Raw genomic sequence first — 26,673 nt, forward strand, 5'->3', positions numbered from 1 at the left:
TGTAAGCTGTTGAATTTAGATTGACTTTAGACCTTAATTTAGTCTTGAAATGGATGTAATTTGATGCCTACTTTTGTTGGTCAATTAGTTTAGTTTGCCCATCAAAAACAATTAACCAGAAATTTGAGCATCGATAGTTTATTAAAGTAAAAATTGATTTGCAGAAAAATTTTCCAGTTCAACCTTTTTTTGGGTTTTGAGAGATGCAAGTTTTTCAAAGTGAAATCGCGAGTTTGATTAGGAATTAAAGGAAACAATTGATGAATTTAATAAAAATGAGTTTATTTTTAAAATTAGGCAAAAATTTGACTCGAGAATAAAGTGAATACAATTAATTTGAATGACAGGCAATTTTGATATAATTTTTCCTTCCCAACAAGAAGACTAATTGTTTAAATAATAAAAAACACATTTGATGGTAAAAAACGGTAAAGAACAGTTTTGATACAAAAATTGATGAGAATTTTTAGGTTTTTAAGATTGGTGGAATGGTCATTTGCGCTTCCTTTGACTATGATAGACGTGTCTTTTGGAAATGGCTTTGAAAAAGTTGATTGTATTTTTACCCTCAATGGAATGGTACTTTTTGAGATGTTTAAAGGCACCACTTCGCCAGGCAAAGGTAATGTTGCACAAAAGACATTGATAATTTTTCTTGATATTGTAATGTTTAATGTTAATGTGATCTTGAATGTAATCTTTGTTGTTTTTCGAGTAAATATCACATATTTGACACTTGTAAGACCCTTTACCGACATATTTGATGAACTCGGTTTTCTCATCACCTGCCGAGTTTACATCCAAAATTACATACTCAACTGGTTCCTTTTTTTTGCGTCTAGTTTTGGTACCAGTGGAACAGCTATTGGCACCATTGGGTTTGACTGAAGATGAAGACACTGTTTGGTTCTCAGACGATCCAGATGAGAGGGAAGATGGACCTGGTAAGGCTATAAGTGGATTGGCCGATGAGGGTGAAGACGAGGAAAGTGTTGGAATACAAATTGTTTCACTGGTTGAACCAGAAAATCCGTTTAAACAGTTAATCAAGGAACCTTCAACTGAATTAAAATTTTGTTCACTGTTTCCACCATTGTTGATGTTATTGGCAACAGCGGCGTTTTGCATTATTTCACTGAACTTTATTTCAAAGCCTTCGTGGGCAAAATATTGATGAGGTCCGTCTTCAGTGAAATATTGTTGACCGTGTGAACCAAAATCGGATAAAAATTGATGATTATATTGGGATGAAGTTACACCATCGGTTGTCGTTGTTGTTGCACTGTAATGTTGATGATGATGGTGAGTGTGGTAACCAGTGTCGGTCAAAAATTGATGGTTAAACTGGGGTGCAACCACAACGTCAGACGAACTGTACTGTTGATTTTGATGGTGATGATGGTGATGGGAATGGTGACAATTGTCAAGATCAATGTGATGCGGAGCAAAGTTAGTGTTGGACGAGTTTAAATGATCAGCTCCAATCAATGTGCTTGTCCGATCGTGTGGCATCTCATTCTCATAAATTGAACCGGTAAAGCCATTTGTTTCATTGAATATAGAGTAGATGGAAGGTAAAGGTGGATCATAATTGAAACAGTTACCAGAAATTGAAAATTGCCAAAATTCCATGGAAAATTAATGATCAATTGAAAGCACCAGAAAAAAAGACAAACTTAAAACAAATGGATCAACAGGCAAACAAAAACTGGCGAGACAAATGGCTTTTCAATCAACCAAAGGGGCAATTTTTTGTTTCTGGTTATTCAACAAAACAAGAGCAAAATGTAAATGCGTTTAAAAAGCCGAGAAACAATAGCGAGTTAAAGATAATGAAAATAAGATGACAAAAATGAAGTGAAAAATAAAAGGAAAGGTTTAAGAGGGAAAACTAAATAGACAGAAGGTTAGACAGAGAAATAATTTGATGTGTAGAATCCATTAATAGCAAATACTAATTATTATATTTTTGATTGTGCAAAAGCTGCAAAGCTAATACTGACAAGACTAAGGAATACAGCAAGTTGATCAAATTTGTGCAATTCAAATCCTAGATTGTTGTCTGGTTTCTTCGGGCTCAGCTTATCCACCACATTAACCAGTTTAACCCAAACTTATTTCACTAACTTTTCAAGTCACTTTTTCCTCCTCATTTTCATCACATTTTCATCTTCCCTCCAACATAACCCACAACTCCAACTTTCAGAACCCAATTTTTAATATCGGGTTAAGGGACTTCTTTCCACCGATAGTCCATCGCTTTTCGGTGGAAAGAAGTGACTTTAAAAATGTTGAATAAACTGGTGAAAATAACCTTTTTTCACAAAAGTCCTCTTACATGTAACTGTTTTTCACGACATTAACCGCTTTTTCCTCACCTTTTTCCCATAATTGTAAGCCACTACATTCACCTCTTGTCCATCACTTAAATTGACCAAACTCACATTTTCGGTCTTTTTGTCAACCTTATTGTCCACCGTCTCTCTGATTTGGTCAATATGATTTTTTGATTATTAAGAGATGAGCTTCAAAAGTGGTGGACAATTTGGTTGTGGTGATGTGTTTGAGTGTGGATAATATGAAATTGTAATAATGTAATTAATCCCGAAATCACTGTTTTTTTGTTACAATGACAATTGAAATAAGGAAAAGTAGCAAATACAATTTGTAAAATAGCAATATTAATTGTAATCAGAAAGTTAGCAAAAGAAAAGTGAAACAATCTAATCAATTGAAAGGGTATTCATGTTGATTAATCCATTGATCTGAATATTACGGGGTAATCCATTTTAGGTTTAAACTGGAAGTAGGAATGCAAAGATAATCAGTGAGAGTGTTTTTTTTTCTTAAACCAATACAAACATTCAATCAATCACGAATATGAAAGGCATAGTTAATTATACAAATAAAAAAATGTGTGAAAAAACATTTCAAATCAAAAACACTTGAATTTGAAATTGTATTCATCATAATTATCAAATTCAGTACGGTAGGTTTTACAGAGAATCAAAAACAGAGTTGGGTTAGTTGGTAAACAGAAGCAAGTCCATGAAATAAAGAGTTGAATGTCGGAATCAAAATTGATGGATATTCTTATACATAATAATTTTACAATATTAATACAATTATATAATTGATTTGCGGTTGTATTAAATGAACAATCATAAGGACGTGTGATTCTTTTTGGTTAGCCAAGTTGGTAATTGATTAATGGTCACTGGGCAAGAGATTGACACTTCATAAAGTATGTTTTACAAAATATCAAATATGGCATTTGTTCGCTAATTGTATGTGTGTGTGTGTTTCCATCTTCGTAATCAACAGTGATTAGAAGCACAATAATTGGATTGTAAGAGATACAAAGAGTCAATAAAGTAGTAATTAAGTCTCCTAATAAAACACTAATAATATTGAATTGCAATAGACAATCACATTTTGTCTCTCGAGTTTGGATTCACCTCAATAGAAAGGTGAAGTGATTATCGGTTTCAACCATTGATATTCAATTGAATTGAATGGTCCACCATCGTGTGGCTTAAAAGGCTTCAACAAAACTGCCAGGAAATAGTCCAGTTTTACCAGTTCGTTGAAGGGTTCCTTTATACCAGCCATCTTCTCGTTTTTTGAGCACGTAAACAATATCACCGATTTGTAGTTCAAGCTCGTAATCAGTGTGTGGAGGATAAGGCACTATACATCGATATCGTTCTCGATAAATGGTTGATGATTGAGAAATTAATCCTCCAATTCCACCAGATTTCGATGAATGATGGTGATGATGGTGAGAGTGGGAATGGTGATGAGAATGGTTATTCAATGCCTCACTAGGACATGAACCGGAGCGTACATGGGAAATGTTGGTTAATGAATTACTTGTACCGGGATTGGATAATACGGTGTTGTTTTGAGATGGAGATGTATCAACAAAGGTCGGGTTATCACAGGAGAAACCATTGGCATTTGGCGGAGGTGATTTCGATTTCTTTTTTCCTGAAGTCCATCTTCTCATTAAACTGATTCGCTCTTTTTTGGGCTCTTTTCGTTCAGTGACTGATGAACAGGAGGATGATGCTCTTGGTGCATTTATAACAAACGGTTTACCATTATTATTATTATTGTTACTAGTACTACTTAAGCCACTTGAAATGTTGTTACCAGTAAATCCGCTGTCTGACAAGGATCCAAATGAGGCTGATGAAGCTGATGATGATGATCCGGTTAAGGTTCGAGTAGCAGCAACCTTAGGCTTATGCCATTGAGGTGATGTGCTTTTGGGTGAAGATTCATTGGTTTTTTCAACATTGGCTAGTTTATCATTTTCAGAGGTTGCCGTTAGCGAGATCGCGGATGGTCGAGGAGGCCTTTGAGGTGGCTTGGACCAGAAGCTTTGTTTTTTACCAGCCTTCTGATTGTTATTGTTATTACAGGTATCTTTGCTATTCACGTTATTGGTTGGACTAGTGAGACATTCAGAGATTGGTCTTGGCCGTGCATAGTTTTGAAATTTAGAACCATTTGAAATTGAATTGGTAGATGATGATGAAGGAGGTATGGGTGGAGGTTGCAGGGTTGGTGAAAGTGCCGTAGATCCGGGTAAATTGTCTGAATTAAGTTTTGCTGGTGGAGGTGGCAATGTTGGCTTCATATTGATTGAGCTTTCTTTATTGGTAAACGTGGATGAAGTTGATTGAGAGATTGGTAATAATCCATCGGAAACTGGTTCAAGACGATTAACTGGATTGCATGGGGATTGGGTCATCGAGTTTCTATAAGTGAAAGAAACCAAGTTTTAAAATTAGTTAGAGTTAATAATAACAATGAAAATCTTGAAAATTATTCACGTAGTGATAATAATCTTTCCTTACTTTGCTAGTTGCACATAATTTCCTGGAAAAACTCCAGAGAGTTTTGTATTCAAGCAAGTTCCTTTGAACCAACCATCTTGACATTTTTCATTAACTGTATACAATTCACCTTTTCTCAATTCCAACTCGTCATTTTTTTGTGGTGTATAATTGTACAGAGCAATGTAACTATTGAATGATGAAAAGAAGAGAATGAAAAAAAATTAGAATCTTAATTATTTGGACAAATAAAAGATGAGAGTAATGATGATTCTCAATGAAAATCAATCGATCATGAATGGTCTAACTTGCAGGAAATCGAGCATAAGTTGAAAGTAAATAAATAATAAATGATTATGATGATCAATAAAATGACAATAAGATGTGATCTTCTAATAATCATCTTAGACTCTTTACATGTTTGCCAGGATGTTTGTCTCTGTCAAAATGTTCATCTGCTTATACAATTGAATCATCATCATTTACATAATTGAACATCATCTTAATCGCTCTTCTTTTATAACAATGTTTATACAATTCCTGAGCTAAGTGTTTACAACAAGTTTGACACATTCATTTTCCCTATTATTTGCATTGTTTAGTCTTTGTTTCATACCAAGTGGGCATCGAGGGAAAGGTCATTACAGGACATCTTGTTTCAAGAAGACTTGTTTCTCGTCTCCAACTACTTCGAGCACCAGAGTTTCGATTTAATTCACCACCATTTGACCAATTCTCATTACCATTTGCATTAAACTCGGTGAGCAACTCCATAGAGTGTCGATGATGGCTAGTGTTGTTAGCCGAGATTGAACCCGATGCTAGTCCATTAGAGGTTACAGTGTCCGGTCCAGTGAGAGGATTCAACTTTTGATATGATGGTGGTAAACAAAGTGATACTCCTTGAGGTATACACAAGGAGTGTCTTTTATGGGAAAGGGAAGCGGCAGAAGTGACAGCAGAGACAGCCGAAGATGAAGATCTATGGGTTGGTTGAACAACTGCTTGAGATGTTTGGTAAATGGGTTGACTTTTGACACTGGAAGCTATGATGGGGGCTGTTGAAGATAGACAGGAAGATGAGCCAATAGAGTTGAAACAAGGGTTGACATTTGATACTGAGCATGGTGGGTTGCTACTGTTGCTGTTGTTTTTTAATGCTACCGGTGATGGTGCCGTTGAACTGGAAAGAAAAGAGTAGATTCCATTGGATGGAGATGTCAAGGGAAGACCTAAAGAACAGGATGATGAAGAGGAAGAGGATTGGGTACAAAGTAATGATGTTGGACTTGTGGTGCAACTCGAGGTTGATGAAGACGATCCATTGGAGTCCTCCAAGTAATTTGAACCATCTCCTGATGTTAAACCAGTTGAAGTGGTAGTAGTAGTTGTTGTTGAAGAGGGCGATGCGGATGAAGGTGAAGATGATCCCGTTAGCGGAGGTAAACCTCGTAAACATCCAGCTATTGCCCGAGTTTCAGGGAAATTGGATGTTCCAGTTGTCTTTAGTTTCAACAGGGTTTGCGCAGACGGATTCATTTCCACAAATGTAATCGGAAATATACCAATTCGACCTTCTAACCTTCCTTCAGCCCAGTTTTCATCCACTCGTCTAATCACTGTAATCATGTCTCCTTTGTTGAATGGTAAACAATCCTTCTCTTCAACATCGGTTACCCTGAAATCGTACAAAGCTTTACATTGAGGTGGGATTGGTGATGGAGCCAAAAGGGTAACATAGCTTGCAGGGAGAAACCCTTGTTTCCCATTGAATTCACCATGAAACCAGTTTGAATCGATGCGACGACGAATCAAAATTAAATCTCCTTTATTGAAAGACAAATCTCTGCGAGAAAAGATGATAAATCAATTAGTAAAGCTTAATTGCTGCCAATCAATGCCTATTCATTTCCCAAATGCTTAGGCTGAACCAGTTTCATTTCAAGTTCAACTCATTCTCATGTAACAGGGTAAAGGTTTTGGCCATTTTACATGTTCACTAAACTGTCATTAATCAATCACTTTAATGTGTTTATCCCAATCCCAAATGATAAACAATTAGCGAAAATTAAATTAGTGTGTAAAAAATTTGCAAACAATATTCTAATCAATGTTGACATGGAATCTTTTTTTTCACTAAAATTTGCTAAATTGAATAATTTAGTCATTAATTATGATACCATTTCAACAATTAATGGTCATTGACATTTCAATCGTTAAACACCAGAAAAAAGTCATCAATCTTTGATCAACTGTTTTAAAAATTGTGTACAAAAACGGCAAAAATAAATCATGAGCTGGTAATGATGATGTAAATCATTTTTAAATGACACTAATCAATATTGACAAATCTAATTGTAGTTAACAGAAAATCTGTAAATTACGTTTCCAATGGAAATATTACATTTATAAATCAACAGATATGAATTTTTCAATAAAAGGCATTTTTGTTTGTTGAACCCAAAAATGGTTAATGATCAAAATAAGGTTGAAACAAGGCGAACAATTTAGTAATTAATTTAAACTAATGAAACCCAATGAGTGTCAGTTTTAACAAAAGATAATTAATTGAAGTCTTAATTGTTCATGTGCATTAGCAATATAAGCCAACTAGAAACAAAGTGAATAAATTGAATGATTTAAAATCAATCAAGTGCACAGATTGTAACAAATATTAAATTACTTTTGTTGTGTATTTTGTCTGTTGATCATGTTATCGATCAAAATAAAGGATCAACTTGATTGTAAACATGATGATAATTGATTGAATTAAATGAAAATTTTCAAGTGAGATAAAAAAATTGAGCTACAAAAAGGATGGGAAAAGCATGAAGTTGTAATCATTAGATGAGGACAGCTGAATGGTTTTTGTTGACAATGGGTTTGGGTTAATATTTTACAAAATAATCACGACTTTTTTGTTGGTGAAATATCATGAGCTGTAAAAATGAAGGTGATGATGATGTAAGGCAAGATCAATAGATCAATAGAAACTGATCAAGTCTGTAAACAGATAACCAAGAAATTGGAAGCAATCAGAAGTAAGTGAAGTTGAACGATCATCAGGCAAAACTAATGATATTATTATTATTATTATTAGGATCATCATCATTACCATCATTATCAATGGCATCAGTATTATGCTCATTGTTGGCATTAGAAGTCAAAGGTGAAACTGTGATGAAATTGATTCCAGCAACCTTTCAAGGAATCAGTTGAAAAGGGTGAACAAAGGGTAAGGAACAAGATGAGATCAAGAAGTTCTTGGTTTATAATTGATTCATCTATAAAATAGCCAATCAAATTAGTTAATCAACTGAAATAGAGTAAAATTGCAAGGCAAAAATGATGACAACAAAAGGAAATGCTTTCCAATCAAAAGATATTATTTGATTAAACTCTATTAAATAGCCATCAATTTGCTTTTTACATCTTCCTTTCATCTGTCCATCTTTCAGTCCATCTTTCAGTCCATCTTTCAGTCCATCTTTCAGTCCATCTTTCAGTGTAAAAGGCAATGTTTAGATTTGAAAATAAGTTGATGAAAAAAACTGCAATTAATCTTGATCAAATCAAGTCTACAATTATCTTGCTTTGCCAATCAACACTTTTTTTCTTGCATCTCCAAACCAAGTTTATTTGATTTTTTTGTTCAAGATTGTTTCTCTTTGCTTCATCATCAAACATCATCTTGATTACAAGTTTCAAGTGTATGTAATTGAAATGAAATGGCTGAAATCATCAAATAGATTCAGAGCCAATTCATCTTACAGATTCAGTGTTTTCATTTCACCCAAATAAATGCTTCAATTTACACCTAACATAATAAGGAAAACAAACTCAATAATCAATTGTGATTGTTTAACACATTTGCTTTACTCTTTCCAAGTTTTTCATAATCATATGTTTAGCTATTTTTAGGCTAGTTGTAATGATTGGTCGATAATATTAATGATAAAACACAACAATGGTTTAGGCTTACACATGGAATGAAAAATTCAGGTAATCAGCATTATTCACATTCTTATTTTTATCATCAGTTTGGCTTACGGAATAAAAGATGACACAAAATAATGGCTTTGAACCATGTTAGACTAATAATGGTAATTACAAGGAAACATCTTCAGCTTCATGTAATCCAGATTATTAATGATGAAAAGAGTAGAAACAATTTTACCCAAAAAACGCTGATATCGAGAAGCCATTAATAACATTTAAGTTGAAACAAAATTGGAAAAAATTGGACTCGAAAAGGATTTGAGTAAAATAATTGTTACAATAGACTAATTGAAGGTAAGAACGAGGTTATCACAGGTATTGTTTTGAAATGATTATCAAATTGTTGACTGATTGGTAATGTTTCTGGTAAAAGCTTAATTCTTGGTGGATAAACAGTTTGTTAGGTTTCATTGGACGAGTTAACCTGAAACAATGATTGACTATTTAAATTGTTAATATTGATATTAGATGGAAAACAAAATCTGGGTTAATTGTATCAATAGCAAGTTTTCTGGTTAATGAAGAGGACTTCACATGAATCCATATGAAGAGATATTCATGATAAATGTTGATTATATTGAATGTAATTATTGAACACGGGATAATGTTGAGAATCAAGGTTTTGTCTGTTGCAATCAGTAAATCATGTTGAACGTCTAGATTAGTCGGTTAATCATGAAAGGTATAAATAATTTATAGAATTATCTCAATCATATCAATCATTATTTACAATTGTAATCAACTGGTTCAACTGAAGCAATGATAATTATTGAAACTATCTTGGTGACAAGTGAAATGGATCAATTTTTAGGATAAATATTGGCCAATGAAAAAAAGGATGAGAAAAGTAAACTTGAAATAAAAAACAAAATTAAATGATTGCTCATCAAAAGTCAATAAAGTACAGAGAAATGGCAGTTGTTTGTTAAACAATCAAGAGCATCTTATATTGAATTGAAATGATTAACAATTTCTGAGTAAATATCATTGAGAATGAAACAAAAAAATAAACAAGAAAGTAGATTGAAATGAATTATAATCAATTCCAAGACATGAACATAAGATGTAACAATTTAAATTCAGGCTTTGAATAGTCAAGTGATTCCAATATACTCTCAATGATCAACTTTCAACATTTTTTTGCCTCAACATTTCCTTTTCAATCTTCATCTTCCCTCAATGATGTTGCTTATTTTTAATTCAATTCATAATCAAAGTCTATGGGTTTTAAGGGCATTGGAGGTCTTTGCTAGTGAACCTTTCAGTAAATCATAAGAAAATTGCTAATCATTTTCAGTTTCTTGATTCAGTCAATTATTGCCCCGATGATTGTCATGATTAACATAACTGTGAGCATGAATTTAGATTGTAAAGGGAAATAAAATAAGCCAAGAAAACGCACTTTTACAGTAAGAAATGAAAACACAAAAAAATCTAATGTTAATAACATATTATTAGAAACATCATCATCATCATCATCAACATGATCATCAATATCATGATGAACAGAAGCATGAGTAGAGATGAGTCTTGACTTTTTTTAACACTACAAGAAGCATAATTAGGATTTAGTTGAAACACCCTGGTATAATCATTATGGTAATGATAATGATTGCAATAACTATCAGCTGTATTTGGTGGGCGCAAAAAAGGTTGACCAGTTGAGTTAGTCTCTTGGTATATAAGATGATGAACATGGTGAAAATGGTGATGATGATGGATTGGTTTTGATTGATGCACTTAATTAAATAGTCCATCAGATTCAAGTTTCCTTTGAAAGTTGATAATGTTTTGGTGAAAATTAGAAGCAAATTATTGATGGCGAAAGTCAACCATTTAAAGTAACACCTTTTCTTAAATTTGTAATTACATGTCATCAATAAATTTCAATTTGATTCAAATTTCCCTACAAAACTGAAACATCATTATTACACCTTATTTCACCAGAAGTATCATTATCATTATCAGGATTTTCGGTTCAAAAAATATGTTGTTTTTTTGGGAAAATAAATTCAATTTTGTTCACTTTCATCTGCTTATATTATTTTACATCATTTTGCAGCCATTTTCATTAACATGTATAAAGACACAGTAATTGATGTAAATTGGGTTTAAGACAAATATTCATCCAGAATGACGAGTAAATATAAGAGGAAATGAAGATGAGAAGAGAAGAAGAGAAGAAGAAGAGAAAGACGATTTAGAGGAAGCAAAGAGGGTGGCAATAAGATTCAACTTTTTTGTCAACTGTAATACAAATGGAACCTCATTTTGCCGTCTTTTCATCTTTCCCTTCATTTTCACCTCTCCATTGGTTAAATTGAAAACATGGTTTATATTGCAATTTAGTCTACAATTTAACCAGATAATGAATCTTGTGCCTTCTCTTTTTCACTTGCTTTCCCTTTTTTTCTCCCTGTGAATAATTACTTGTTCATGAGGAAGAGTTGCTTGCTTGAAATGAAACATGAATTAAGTTAAATATGATAACAGTTAACCAACCCTTGTTCCTTGCCATCATATGTGTAAAGAGCTTTGGCACGAGTAATACATGGTGATGAGGTTCCTCCTTGTGATGAACAGGACGTTAAGGTTGTTGTTGTTGTGGCTGGTGTTGATGATGATGTTGCTGTTGTTGCTGTTGGTGAGGTTGATGATAATATTGACTGTTGTTGTTTAACGATATTTACGTTATTCTTGGTCTGACTAAAGGATGCTGGTTGTTGGCTGTGTGTTGAGGGCAGTGAAGAGTCTAGTTTCAGCGAGGAAACGCCAATTTCATTTGTAGATTGATATTGAGAGATTTGCTCATTACTGTAAAATGATGATTGATTAATCCGATTGTTGGTGTTATTCAAAGTATTCAATGTTGATCTTGTCTGGTTCAATTCATTGTTATAATGGCCAATTTCATTACCATTTTTAGATAAACTTCTAGATTGGAAGAGATAAAACAAAAGAAATAATTAGTTTCATTGGTAATTCATCAAAAAGTGAGTTCATTATTTACAGGAATGAGTTTAGGAATTGAAAAAATTTCAAAAGCAAAATCTTTTTCAATACAAATAGGGAAACAAGTGATGTTATAAGTAGCAGGTAATAATTAACTGTAGGATGATCAATCTCGGTGGAAAGGTTAAACTTAATTTAAAGCTAAACTCTAGTGATGGATAACACTCAAAAATAGTTGACCCCATGGAGTGATTTTTCATTTCGTCTCATAATAATCGTTTTCCACTCTTCCCATCATCTTCAAGTATAACTAGATCATGGTAAAAAAAAGATGCAAATTGATTTACTATCGACAGTTTATAAAGCTTTTTCATTTTCTAATCATTTTATTCATCATTTTCGCCTTCCTTTGGCTTTTTTATGATTTTTTTTCATCTTTACATTTCTTCTTCTTTTATCACCAGCGTTACCTTCACATCATGCCAAAGGAATTGAAGATTGAACCCAAATTTTGATAACTTGCGCTTATAATCTTGTTATTATTCAACCTAGAGCCTGAGTTGTTCCTCAGGAAAAGAGGAAAAGAAGAGAAATGGGAAGATGAGGAGAAGAGACACAAAAAATATAAGAGCAAAAAAGATGGCAACCACTTAAGATGATCTGAACCAATAAATACAAAACAAATTACAGTCAACAATACAAGCAGAAATACCTAGCGATCTAATAAGACCAAAAATACAATTTCATTTTCAGCAAAAATAAGCATAATCTTTTGGAGAAAGGGAAAGATTCAGTTCAAGATGAGGATCATGTTGATAAATTGAACAATAAGTATAACAATAAGATGAAGATAACAGCAACAAAGTAATTAAATTCAATGAAAACTGACCAGTAAAGGGTCGATAAGTTTTTTGGATACAAATTGAAGAGGTAATAAAAAAGAAGAAAATCGAAGCCTGAAAAAAAATAGAATCCAGAATCATTTTGATTTTGGTGTTCATTTTTTTTCCTTTCAAATAATCACATATTTCTTTGACTCTTGCCTATGAATGGTAACCCAAGCAAATGATCAATATTTGGATAAATGAAACCGGATTATCATCATTCATAGTTGACCCTAAAAATGGCAAGAGTAAAAGTTGGAAGCTGAAAAAGTGTCCAAATTGTATCCTGAAATAGACAGATTGAATCATGAGAAAAAAGTAGACATTTTTTGGCAATATTGGTAAAAGAGTAACACAGGAAATAAAAAAAACTATAAGAGTCTATGGCAATGTCGCTCACACGGTACCTTAAAGTGTTTTTTTGTTAACTGCAATTGTGAATCGAATTTTAATTGCACCAGAAATTGAATGGAAATTGGAAAGACAGTGAGAGTGAGAAGGATAAAAGATGATGTTGAAAAGGGGAAAGATAATGATTAAAATTTGTTTTAACTACAGGTGTATTTACTTTGTCGCATTCAATACTACAATGGTACAAGTTAAGCTCGGCCCCGTTCGGTGTCTGTGACTAATACAGAGTCACTAGATTAACTGTTGCCAATCAGTTGGGAGGCTGCAATTGATCGTGTAAATTGTTTTTTCTTGTTATCAGGTTAACGTAAAATACTGGTGGACATTTGATGGACACTCAGTTTTTTATACGACTGTGAAGGATCCTTTTTAATGTAGTTTAATCATTGGCTTCACTTTATTCAACTTTGATCAATTTTTTTGATCAACTTTGTCTGAAGAATAATTTCTGTTTCATTAACACATCATCGTCATCATTAAATCATCATTGCAATTGTGATCATGGAGACAGTTTATACTGACTATCAAATTATTGGTGAACCTGTAGTGACTAATGTTTCGTCTAATCAACCGCAATTGATTGTGATCAATCCTAATTTGGCTCAAGGAATGGGTAAGAATGAAGAGACTGATGAAACCGATTCAAGGTACAGTGTATATGAGCAAGCAAAGCCAGTCGCAATCACTACATCGGTCATAGCATCGACTAAAAGTGTAACTGCAAGTAGTGAGGTTATTGAAAATGAGTGCTTATCGTCACCCAATTATCAACCCATTTCACCGGCGGAGTCGCCTTTGGGTGCTGCTATGGCTACACTTGAAGACAGTTATTGTCCAATTTCAGAGGAATCAATTGAAGTTGAAAATGAAAGGCCTGATGATTATTATGATGATACAAGTCAATCTCAACATTCATCTCCTTGTGACCCTTTTAGACCTGAATGTCGAATACCTTTACCAGGAATGCTTGATCAGTCTCCTTTCATGGATAATAGAACCTTTGTTCGACGTCGAAATGAACGAGAAAGGACTCGAGTACGCAATGTAAATGAAGGCTTTGAAAGGTTAAGACAACATTTACCTTTACCCAAGCCTTGTAGAGATAAAAGATTATCAAAGGTTGAAACGTTGAGAGAGGCAATCAATTACATCAAAAAGCTGCAGAATCTTTTGAAATCAGATTCCAACAAATGAAAATTCAACTCAACAAACCAATTAATTTATCTTCCATCCAATTATAATATCTTCATTTCCCCTGCTTTCTTCTTCTTCTTCGTTTTTCTTTCTCCTTTTTATTTTTCCTTCACCTGGGTTTCAATGATTTGAAAGTGAAAATATGTATTAAAATTATCAAAGTTATTCACATTGTTTCTCATCTTCTTTTTTTGTTGTTGTAATCAAACATCTGTCTAGATATTTCCATATTCCTGGACTGAATCTATTTATTCATCTTTTTCACCATTATTTAGATATTATATCAACTATTGGTTGACCTTAATAGCCATTAGAATCAATGAGCATTCAAGCAAAATTTTGGCTAACAGATTTAGATGAATGTAGGAATAAGTAAACAAAAGAGTTCTTAACCCATGAGAAAGAGATTAATTATCTGATGATAAATGAAAGTGGTCTAATTGTTTAGATTTATACCATTTCAACCAAGTAAAGCTCATGATGATCATGGTAGTAGTTGGAATGAGTCGTATAAAAATGAGTATAAATGCATCAAGAGATGGGAAAAATGATTCCTTTAAAAACCAGAAAATTGGGTGACGAGAATAGATTGATGGGTTCATGAAAGGATGGTAGGAACAGGGAAAATCTATTGAGCAAAGAGAGTCAAAGGGGGAAACATGGATCAGGATGGAAATAGCATCACTTGATTTTAAAGGATAAAAATTTTAGGCAAATGAAAAAAGATGTAAAATATGTTGAAACGGATGTTTAGTTTAGGTATTTGAAGATGACAGGAGTGAAAATAATGACTTACCTGGATGCTAGTTTTGAATTGTTTTTGAGTCCTTCAAGAAGTCGAATGAGCAATATATTGCTTGGTAAATCGTCCACTTTAATATCAACTTTGATTCGACATTCTGGACATCGTAATTCTTTGTGAGCGTGAACAATCTCCTCAAGGCATCTTTTACAGAAGGTGTGTTGACAGGGTAATACCTTTGAGGTATAATCTAATTGCTCAAAGCATACGGAACATTCAAGTAAATCACTAAAAATATCACTTTTGTCCATTATAATTAAAGACATCACTATTAAATAATATTAAATATCATGGCATGAAAACAAAAAATGGTAAAAAAACCAGGAAAACAACCAGAATGGGTAACAAAGCGAAAAAATGTTGAGTCAACAAGAGAAGAACATGGTTTGCCTTTGATTTTTCATCAAATTTTACTTGTTTCCTTGATCACCGAGAGCTGGATTAGAAAAGTTCAATTGTTGATTGATTACCATGCGTTTAAATGTTGGCCAATAAAGGTTTGCTTGTTTCAATTGATGGTTGTCGATTGCTGAAGATAATAAAACAAAAAAAGGTTGCGAGAAAAAAAGAGGCAAATTCAACAAACACAGATGAACTCTATTACAATGGAAGTTGAAGTAGAGTGTAGAAGTGGCGAAACAAAAATGATACAAAATAGATTAACAATTAAATTGGTTTGGTTGACGTTATTTATCACAAAATCATCTTCCTTTTTGATTACCGGCGTTAATAGAGAATACTAATTATAATAACATAAATACTAAATAATCATATTGATAACCATTTGATCCAGTGGAGAGAAGAAAAAATAACAAGGCAGTTGTTGAATTTGTTGCTGTTGTTGTGGAGGTTGCCAATTTAAGACAGTTTGGCTGAAAATAACGATGAAAATGTTGATGATGACAGCAATGGTAACGATCAAGTTAATATGGATGTTTCCAAGTAATGAAGAAAGTTGATAGTTGAGGAAAAAGCTTGGTATGTACCAATAAAGGTCAATCCAAATCTCTGTGGGTCAGATCATACTGTCACTTTTACTTTCAAGTTTTCCTTTCTTCATTGTAGTTACGCTGGAAATTAATTGTAATTGTAACCATTAAACTTTAACTAAGGTATAAATATAAAGAAATAGAGTGAGAGGGAGAAAGAGAATAAAGAAACAATCACAGAATTAACAGTTAAAATGATTACAATTGAACTACTAAAATATGTTTTCCAGTGTTAGAATGGTGATCATCAAACAGCAGTGCAACAACACGAGATCCAAGTAAAGTCTGCGCCGTGAAGCAAAAAGGGAGAAGAGAGGCAAGAAAGGTGGGAAAGGAAAGGAAGAAGCAGAAAAGAAAGAGAAAAGAGAGGGGCAAAAATGATTAGAAGAGAGGAAAAGAAAGAAATGAAGACACAGGAAGCGAAGGGGAAATAAAGAAGAAGGAGGTTAAAAAAGAGAGAAGACAAAAAGACATCAAGACGTCTTATTATATGAAGATTTAGCAAGATGAGAGAAAGGGAAAAATCAAGAAGCAGAAGATACTGAAGACAGAAGGAGAAAGAAGAGGAAGATGAAGATGAAGAGGATGAAGAAGAAGAAAATTTAAGGCAAAAAACGAAGTAAAAGAGAGGAAGAAGAAAAAAATTTCTTCTCTTACCTTTTTTTCCTTGTTGAATAACTTTGATCTTGACTGCTTTTTTACACTTTGCCGATGCCCTGGGCCATTTTTTTTACAAATACTTGACGACAATTTACTTAAAATTCAACATTGACCGGAACTCAATTCACTTTCACCGGATTTTGGCCTCAATTGTTAATTAGATGTTTCCGTTTTTTAGCAATTTACTTTGCTCAATGGATCTTGTTGTGTTGGTGGGTTTAATGTTCAATGAAAGTTAATTTACCAATCAGTGGTAATGTTGATGGCAATCATTAATAGAGTTACTTTATTTGTTTGAGATGAATATTTTTTTTATATGTATTTATAATTGTCGTTACAATTAATTTTTACAAAGTTGATTCAACTGTGTTGTCATTGTGACAAAAAACAATCATTTGAAACATTGTCATTATTGTATTAATATTGTGCCCATCATTATTGTCAAATTTTGAACTTCTGATTTTTCCCTGTATTCTGTATTTACACTAACCTACAGGATAATTACAGTAAATTGACAGGCATAATGTTTTTTGTTTGAAAATGATACAATATCAATTAATCAAGGTTGCAAATAGTCAATTTTTAATTAATCCGAGGGCTCAAGTCTTCATCTCTACATTGGCAGTGGTAGACAGTTAAGGCAAATATTAAGACAACTTTGTAGGATCATAATCGGCTATGGTCAGACTTTTCCGAGTAGACCAAGATTTAAATTGAACCGTATTAAGTCCGAAACTTTTTTCACTTGACTTTAAAACCATTTTCTTTAATTGTGATCACAAAGAGCTTCTGCGTTTTTCCTGCTCGTCCTCCACCGCCACTTTCTCCTTCTTAGTCGTCGCTGGTTTTACCTTCTTTCGGAGCCACATAAACAGGTTAACATGTTAAAGAGTAAAGATGATTTTTATTCCGGAAAATGGGCACAAAAATATACGTGAAAAGTAGAGTTGAAATGATTAGAAGAGAGGAAGAAAGAAATGAAGACCATTTTTAATTAATCTAAGGGCTCAAGTCTACGTCTCTACATTGGCAGAGGTAGACAGTTAAGGCAAATATTAATATTAAATATGAAAAATTGTGATTAACAAAAAATGTTGATGAAAGTCAGGATGCTTCAATAGGAAACGATGGATATCTTTGATTTGCTTGATTTCGTTCTTCATCATCAAAATACCAAACTGTAATAGCAAAGCGTGTGCTGAAAGCTGGTTGTACTTCATGAGGATTCCTTCGATCGGACCAAAAAAATAATACTCTATCAAAAAGGGGAGCGATGTCAGCAACATGATTCTCGTAGCAGGTTGGATACATTCGCAATAGGCCACCGTCGCGCTGCAAAAGAAAAGAAAGAAGCAATTAGTAATTGATAAACGAGAAACTAGATTCAAGCCAAAAAACGAACATCAATCGTTGCAAGAAAATATCTTTCAAAATGTTTGTCTTTTGCTAAATAATAATTCAAGTCTAAACCCCAAGCTCAAAACAATTAAAGCGATTGAAAACAATTTTTCTAAGCCTGGCCCGGTGTCAACAATACATGTAATTTTTAAATTATGAGCAAATTATTGGGCTCTATTGAATGTACGATCGATAAATTGTTCATTCTCAGCTCATTTTCTGTCGATAATTCAATCTCTCTTTCAAGCTTATACAAAGCTGCTGACAAAGTGATCACAATCAACGAGAGATTATAAAGTAAAGTATATTTTACCTGAAGATCCCAGCCTTGATTGAGATAATATATACTGGTAATTCGTCTACCATCTCCATTAGGGTTATCAACATGCTTGACATAGCGGGTTCCGTTACCAGGATAGCAAGCAATCATAGCTTTAGTTCGATTATTAATCTGATATCTTGAAAATATGCCATTGTTTTCCATGGTATTACACTTGAAAAGAATCGCATCAAGTGTCTGGATTAAAAAGCCAATATTTACACATTGAGGTTCACCTCCATCAACCCAAACAATTTTATCACTCCTGATAACCTGAGATGGTGTTCGAGTCCGGTTAACTTTACGAACCAATTGACCTTCTTGAAAGATTCCGTAGCCATACAATGATTTAACTTCATTTAGAATTGAAGAACATTGAGCTTCTCCAAGAAAATTATCAATCACGCAAATACCATAACAATTCATATCATTGACAACCTGTAGGCATATTTGATTTAGCCAATCAGCAGATTGTATTGAACCTGGACCGCTATTGAACATGTCATTAGGTAAATCTGAGCTAACCATGTTTGACGATTCAGGTACTGAAGGAGTAGAGGACGGATATGCATCCAGAGATGAGGATCCAGATGATGAAGATGGTAGAGATAAGTCGCCCAAATGTGTTGGTTGCAATGATGATGAAAATGACTGAGGAGATAATATTGGAAGAAGCAAATCTGTCGTAGTGTCGACTGATGGTATTGGTGATGATAATGACGTCGATGGTGGTAAATCCATTTTTTCAAGAACTGCGAGATCGATAGATAAAAATTTAACCTAAGAAAAGAAATAAATAAATATTACAAAATTTTTCGATACAAAACAAAATTGAAAAACTTCATACAGCATATATTGATGTATGTATGAACACTTTATGGATAAACTTGAATGACTTTATAAAGAGTTTTAAGGAACGTTATCCGTACAAGTGAGATGATAACCAGAAGCAATAAACATAAATAACCACAAAGATAGACAATTGAGGAACTAAATTAAGAGAACACTGACAGACTAGTAAAGTGAAGCTGATCATCTTCATTCATTTACACTTTTACATATTGAAAGTTTAACCAAGTAATGGCGTACTTGTATTAGTTTACACTTGTTGGTGAAACGAATAACAGTTTATTTAAAACTTACCTAATAAATCAACTTGAATATTCATTAGATCTTCTGTGATACATCTTCGTCTTTTATGATATTTCTTGCTGGATCATCTAACATTATCTTGATGCAAGAATCCTGAATTTTGTAATTACAGTTGAAATTGCAATAATCTAATATTTACACAAACGTATGTTAGAAACGACCCCTAGAAGAAGGAGGGAAATCAGAAATAAATGTCAATACAATTTGCTGGCTTTTTGTCGATTCTCTTGAATAGAGAAATGCAAATATTTTTGATAACCAAGGCGATATTTTTCACAGAACTTTCCATATCATTGATTGACTTTCATATCTACTGATATAAAAGTCATTAAAAATATCTGTGACCGAAAAAGAATAAAGAAATACTTACTTAAAAGTTACAATAAATATCACTTTTATCCATTAATGGAGGGATATCTGTATTGTAGATGTTAATTTAGCTTCTATCGATGAAAATTATGTTAAAATTGATAGCCTAGGATCGTACATGAAGGCTGACGAAATCTTTAAATGCAAAAGGTCAATCCAAATCTTTAGTGGAGCATATTAAGCCTAGGACTTTTTTCTCTCTCATTAAAGTTGCAAAGCAGACTTAAATACATTGTAAATTAAACAAATATAAATAAATATAAAAAATTAACTGAACAATTAGTAAAAAATCACAATTAAAAATAGCTGAGAGATGTTTTGTTTTGACTTTGGTTTCCCCAATCATCTGTTCAAAAATGGGAGCCTAAAAGACTCTTTTCAAAAGTAATTCAGAAAAAAGAAAGTAGATGACACTCGCGTATTCAATGAGAATCGGTTTTTAGTTAAATCATAATAAAAATTTTGAATTTAATTCTGATTGATTCTAAGTCTAACTCGATCTTAACTCTTCTTAAAATCTGAGCAAATGAAATACTCTTTCAAATCTAAAACCAATAACTTTAAAGTTTGGAAACCTTTTTTTAAAGCAACATTATCTTCAGATCATGGATTCGAAATCAAGCCAAAAATTGAAGATGTTTTGATTTGCGCTAAATCGAAGCAGAGACAATTCGGAATAAAAACCTCAGCATGCTTTAAAATGAGAATAAGCAATAAAAAATCGAAATAATAACACTAATAGACACCAAGATCACTGACAATCTCGAAAAAGAAATGTGAAGAAAATAAAAAGGTTAAAAAATTGATAAAAGCTGACATTTGAATCGAGTTTTTTATTGTGATTAGTTTATCTTTCGTTGAATTTAGCGTTTTTCCGGTTATCAATAATTTAGAGATCATTTTATTGCTGATAACAAAGTACTATTTAATTGAGGAATTTGAATTCAGAGTCATTATTGGAAAGATTTCATAGCCAACAGACAATGTGTATTTTTTGATGGAGCAACATCTTCGCTATGATAATCAAGACAATAATTGCATTATTTGGGGTCCAATATTACATTTGTTATGCATATTTTCAAGAGCTGCTTAGGACCTTTGTTATGAGTAACATTAGTCAAAGAGTTTTTTTATAGATTAATATTTAGTCACATTAAGAGTAAAGACTAGTTGCTTGAGTTCAGAAATGATCAGAATAAGTACAAAAGGATGATTTGATTAGGGATGGTGAAAAATTTTGTAGAATGAGAAAGAAAAATTATACATTAAATTGCGTTGATTGAGTAAACCTTTGCACTGGTCTAATATGGTTTTGGTTTAGGAGAAATTAACAAAAGTTAAAATTAGTTGCAATCACCAATCAAATGGATTTGATCACCATTACAAGACAGATTGTTTAGACCGACCTATTGTAGCTTGTAAAGAAAGATTAACAGAAAATCACTGAAAGTTAATCTGAACACAATTTTTGATTGGGTTGACTAATTGGCGTTTCCAAAGTTTATCGTAGCTATCAGTGAAGTCATTGGCTTTGATTATTTCGATGAGTGAAGAAACACACAGAAAGTATATAATAGCATGATTGGCAAATTTCAAGTAGATATAAAATAAATCAGGAACTCTTTGATACATCATCAACAGGGAGAGATTTCTAGTATATTTGTATAGGTAACGATAAAAGCTCTCATTATCGGTCAATTTGTGCTTGAAATCTGACGCATTAGAAGCGTTGGGACATTCAGTGTCTTCATTTATCTTTATCTGAATATGTTGCAGCGATCCATCCGTGAAAATATTTTTCGTTCAATGAAAATAGAGATGAAATCAAATCTGGTTGAAATGCTTTGAAAAAAATGTGACAGATAATCTTTTGAAATTCATTCGAAGGTTGTTGTTTCTCATCAAATTCCTTCCATCAGTTGCTTGCATTTTACTTTGATTGAAATAGTTCATACTTCAGTTGTATCTTCAGGTAGACCTTGAGTTGCGATAAGATAGTTTGAAGCTTGTCGCATATTCCAATTAAAACGTGCCAACATCTCGGCCCAATTACAATCAATATCAATTGAATGGCTTTTCAAAGTTTCACGTAATCTTACGCATTTAATTGCTTTATGGATATCACAGCCAGTAGTTCGAAGTATTTTTATACATTCCTCGGTGGATAGCTGAATCTAGTTTAAGAGAAAGAAAATCAAGAAAAATGAAAAAGGTTTGTTAGAAATTAAACGAAAATTGAAAATATGAACGAAAATGTTTCAGGCAAAAAGAAAATAAAACCCTAAAATTTTTTTGACAATCGAGCGTCAAAATTAGGGGAAATAAAGGTAACGATTATTAATCTTCATACTTCATTTGCAAGGACTTTTTGCATGACTCGAACTTCATCTGGATCAGGTTCTTTTGAATCTATGGTACGGACGAGACTAGGCTTATTAGCAGCAGAAGTAGTATAATCTAAAGGAGAAACACGACAATTTATTGAAGATGTTTTGATTGGCGGTTGGGTAACACCATCATAAGTTTTAGTCTCATTAAATTGTTGTGTTGGTTTGACCGACGCGTGATTATCCACAGATGCTGTGCTGGTGGGATGTTTAGATTCCAATGGCTCTTCATTCCTGATCATAAATGATCAGAGACGAGGGGCAAAGGGAAAGAAAGGAGTCAAATAAACAATATCAGAAATACTGTATAGAAAACAAAGCCTCTAGAACAGAAGAGAGATGACCTAAAATACTTACAAAAAGCTTCTATTTGGTTTTGGGGGTGGATTTGGAACCGGGTTACGTTTCGGGCTCATTGTTGAGGCTGGACTAGAATATTTAATGTCCGAAATTTCCGGACCTCTTGGAGGAACATAATTAACGTAACTAGGTTGAGCTTCATTAGATAGTCCATGCTTCATAGCAGGTAAATGTGGTTTGAATGTTGACATTGGAGGATCAGCCGGTGATGAAATATCATAAGAGCCATTTGAATCCAATGAAATTGGTCCGCTTATGGGTCCTATGGATGAACCAGGTAAAATAAGCGGATGTTTTCTTTGATGTTGCTTTAAGCATGCAGGTTGGAGCTGTTTAGTTCTGTCTCGAGGAGGCAATGGAAGTGCATTTTGTTGAGAATTATCATCCGATAGTCCCATGAGCATAGATCCTATTGAATTATAGCTTAATGAATTGGTAGATGTTGGAGTGGTCAGAGCTGGTGGAGCTGCAGGAGGTGGCGGCGGAGCACCAAGATTACTTCGATTTACGTTGGCTGTGAGCCTGGCAAGTGATGCAGTTTGAGGAGTTGCGGCAATTCTTTGTTTATTTCCCTTTACTTTAGGAATAATAGAGAAACCATTACGTAAAAGTCGCAACGGATTAAGATCAATTGTATCTGTTTCACTGGGTTGACTAATGTTTGTATTACCCAAATTAACAGAGTTGGCGGCAGTAGAGGTTATAGTAGCACCGGAGACATGGTGTGAACTCGGCAAATGTCGTTTATCTGATTCCATTTTGGATTTATCCAGGCCTTCACCCTTCTCGATTAAACTGCTGTAAGCGGATTTAGCTTCTTCGGTCAACATTGATTGTATATCTGATATATTTCCAGCTTTCTCACTGAAATTTTTCCTCTCGACCTTAGGACTATTTTTAAACTTGAATGAAAATTTTTTCTTATTCGGTGAGGTTGGTGTTCTAGGGCTATCAGAGTAACTATTTTCACCAACACTTTTAAGTTCAGTCACAGGTTTAAATTCAAATTCCATCATGCTTAGAGTAGCAAGCTCCTTAGCCATAGCAATTGCTGAATCCAAGTTTTGCTCTTCAGCCGGAGAAATTGGTTTAACTGTGGTTTTGCTCTTGTTTGATTTATCCTTGTTTAATGTTAGCTTGTTTACAATTTCTTTGATTTCATTTTTCACATTGGAATTGCAGTCATTAATAGTCTTTTGTTGTCCATTTAAGTCGTCAGTAAATTCTGGCTTGATGATGTCCAGTTCTTTGAAAACTTCATCCATCAGAGAAGGACCAAAGTCAAAAGTCTGTAAAAGGAGAATAAACAAAGTATTAGAAATCAAATTAAATTATAAAACAATGAAGATGAATCAAGAAATCAACAAAATAAAGGAAATTTACTTGTTTCTGAAAATTTGAAAAACGTTTGAGAATAGCAAACTTGTGTAGATTATAACAGTTTTTATTTAATTTAGTTTCTGCAGCAATTAAAAGATTGGTTTCATAATTATTGAAATCCATTATTGACACAATACAAAATAAACAGTCGAAACTAATAACTAAATGGAAATGACTTCAATAAACGATTAAGAGAAATAGATTCAATCACAGGAATAAGCTGGTAATGAGTCAAATGATTACATATAACAGTAAAAGTAAACAGAGACAAGAAATGGCGAAAGAAACCAAAACATCCGGTAAAAATTGTTTTCACACTGTTATGTAAAAAAGGGAAGTTAATCCATGTAAACTTGAAATTCTTAGGAAAGACTTTCAAAAAGCATAATCACAGTAAGAGAAACATTTAAATGGAGTTAGAAGAACATGGAAAATGTTTGATCAAGATTGCACTTTAGTAGGTGTCGGGTGTTCGTGTTGTGTGTGTGAGAGAAAAGACGATTTAAAAATAAAAGGTTAGGTATGATTGTTGTTTTGTTGGTAAGATGACGAAGAGTGAGGTTTGGGTAGAAGTGAAGCCTGATTGAGTCATAAGTGTTAATTTTTCCAGTTATATTTACAAGTATAACAATGATGATGATGATGATGAAGATCTTGAAATCATGTTCAACCTTAACAAGAAATACAACAAAACTTGAACTGATGAGGAAGAAAAAAGATCAATTTGTTTGACAGAATGGGAATGATAATTTAGCTTTTAAAGTCAACAACAAAGGTTAAAATGAAACTAACAGGACAGAAATGATAATAAAGAGTGAGGAAGTTTCAGGAGAGATCTGAGCACCAAAGGGCAAGAGACTGACAAATTCTTAAATTCAGCAGCATCTTCATTTGAACCTGTGCTTTGGGCTATCATTGGCAATCTCATTACATCATCATCATCATCAACAACAACAACATCAGCCTGTTCTTATCAAAGTTACCGCCCCAGTGGTACTTTTTTCAATAAAGGTTGACCATATGAGCAAATGAGTTTCGCTCAAGTGATTACGAGCTATAAGTTCTTTCGGTATTCAGCCTACATTCACTGAATGTTTCCAATTTGGTTGGAACAATTCAAGTTGAAAGTTGTTCAATCGAAATGATCAGAAATAACCTTTTTAGATAACTATTGGAAACGTGTGGCATAAAGATTCTCATTTGAAAGATCGAGTTGCCCCTGGCTTGAAATGGATGTGAAATGCAATGGAAGACCGGTTTACTGGTATTTGAGAGCATCTTGGGCTGTTATAGAGCGCCAAAATATTGGAAGAAATACCTACAATATAAATTTTTAGACCTGAATATTGCGAGAAAAAACATAAAGAAAGTTTAATTGGCAGAATAAAAACTAAATTAACAAGTAAATTGAGGAAAGAGGTAGATAAATTGGAGTTGATAGTTGACATTAGACATTCTAATAATAGGAGTACAGTTGTTTTTTTACCTCAAATCGAGGAGATACTACTCCATCATCAGTTATTTCATGATATTCGTGATCGTTAAATCGTCCCCCTTCCTGAAAGATTAGAGAAATTTGAGATAAAGATATAATTAAAAACAACAGTTAACTCAATCGGTTAGAGAAAAAGAGAAGACAAAAGGGAGGAGAGATTGTAAAAGAAATGGAAGAAAGTAGACAAGGAGGGATAGCAAAGGAAAAGTAATGAGGGAAGAAAGATGAGAGGCCATTGCTAAATCTGCTTGACAGCAATGGGTACAGCTAGCACGAGACAACGAGAGCAAAATGAAACAATATGGAAAATTAAAGATTGAAAGCAAATTGAAAATAATGGACAGAAATGGCAGCGACAACAAAAGCAGGCAATAATCAAGCAACGATAAAAATCTAAGGCAAATAGAAACATTTAAAAAACGGTAAAACACCGAGCGATCGCAGCAAATATGGCAAGGAAAGAAGATGCAAAGGATAAGGAGTTAAGGGCAAGAAATGTGAACATATAAGTAGATATGTTAAATACAGGAATAAAAAGCAATTAAATTGAATGCATGGAAGCAAGGATATAACAAAGAATGTCAATGAGAAAATGAATGCATTGGCACTAAACTTACTTCACCGATATTTCGCTTGTAATATGATTTATCTTTGGTTTCAGTATCTTTCCTGTCAGTTTTGACGATCACTTGTTTATCAGACATTTTGGAAGTGAAAATACGGGTGAGAGATGAATTTTACAAAAAAAATGATGGAGATAAAACACGCTTTAAAGGTGAAAATGCACTGTTTTTTGCAAATGACAACCTTTCAAAAAAAGATGATGTTGATCAATAATAAACAAATAGCAAAATGTACGTAATTTTTATAATGGTCATAAATTAACACGGAAAAAAATAAGAAATGATATCAATCAACAGTTTTGTCGCGCTTTATTGACTTGAGCATTTTGTTGAGCGTTTGAGAGTTGAAAATAACAGAAATATTAGCAGCTAATAAGCCTCTTTCTCCTTCCTTCTTTTTGCCTTTCTATTTTTGTTCAATCCTCAGTCAACGCCATCTCTTTTCAATATTTTGT

General features: G+C 33.3%; 3 protein-coding genes across 5 annotated transcripts; all 3 read right to left on the reverse strand.

Annotated features, from left to right (window-relative positions):
• Positions 1-267: 267 nt before the first annotated feature.
• Positions 268-1,943, reverse strand: LOC149094636 (uncharacterized). Its single transcript, XM_089270457.1, has one exon. It carries the CDS (start codon positions 1,630-1,632, stop codon positions 493-495), a length of 1,140 nt encoding a protein of 379 aa, XP_089126583.1. The 5' UTR covers positions 1,633-1,943; the 3' UTR covers positions 268-492.
• A 716-nt stretch (positions 1,944-2,659) lies between these two features.
• On the reverse strand, positions 2,660-20,311 carry LOC107367691 (SH3 domain containing ring finger posh). The gene is made up of 10 exons (XM_089270342.1): positions 19,975-20,311; positions 19,596-19,767; positions 18,447-19,232; positions 17,842-18,067; positions 15,501-15,615; positions 15,081-15,365; positions 11,346-11,777; positions 5,461-6,690; positions 4,866-5,033; positions 2,660-4,766 (listed from the first exon to the last, which is right to left on the reverse strand). Exons 3-10 carry the CDS (start codon positions 19,191-19,193, stop codon positions 3,536-3,538), a joined length of 4,434 nt encoding a protein of 1,477 aa, XP_089126468.1. The 5' UTR covers positions 19,194-19,232; positions 19,596-19,767; positions 19,975-20,311; the 3' UTR covers positions 2,660-3,535.
• Positions 20,312-20,786: 475 nt separating this feature from the next.
• LOC107367725 (uncharacterized) lies at positions 20,787-26,551 on the reverse strand. Of its 3 annotated transcripts, XM_089265974.1 has the most exons (6): positions 26,213-26,551; positions 25,587-25,658; positions 24,104-25,439; positions 22,718-24,009; positions 22,324-22,594; positions 20,787-22,147 (listed from the first exon to the last, which is right to left on the reverse strand). In XM_089265974.1, the coding sequence occupies exons 3-6, from the start codon at positions 24,221-24,223 to the stop codon at positions 21,923-21,925; spliced, it is 1,908 nt and encodes a 635-aa protein (XP_089122100.1). In that variant the 5' UTR covers positions 24,224-25,439; positions 25,587-25,658; positions 26,213-26,551; the 3' UTR covers positions 20,787-21,922. The 3 variants fall into 3 exon arrangements, with proteins under 3 accessions (XP_089122100.1, XP_015790964.2, XP_015790965.2); XM_015935478.3 differs by lacking the exon at positions 24,104-25,439; XM_015935479.3 differs by lacking the exons at positions 24,104-25,439; positions 25,587-25,658.
• Positions 26,552-26,673: the final 122 nt, after the last annotated feature.

The sequence above is a fragment of the Tetranychus urticae genome, chromosome 1, assembly GCF_039701765.1.
Source record: "Tetranychus urticae isolate SD_2017Ah chromosome 1, NJAU_TeUrti_SD_1.0, whole genome shotgun sequence".
Taxonomy (NCBI): Eukaryota; Metazoa; Arthropoda; class Arachnida; order Trombidiformes; family Tetranychidae; genus Tetranychus; species Tetranychus urticae.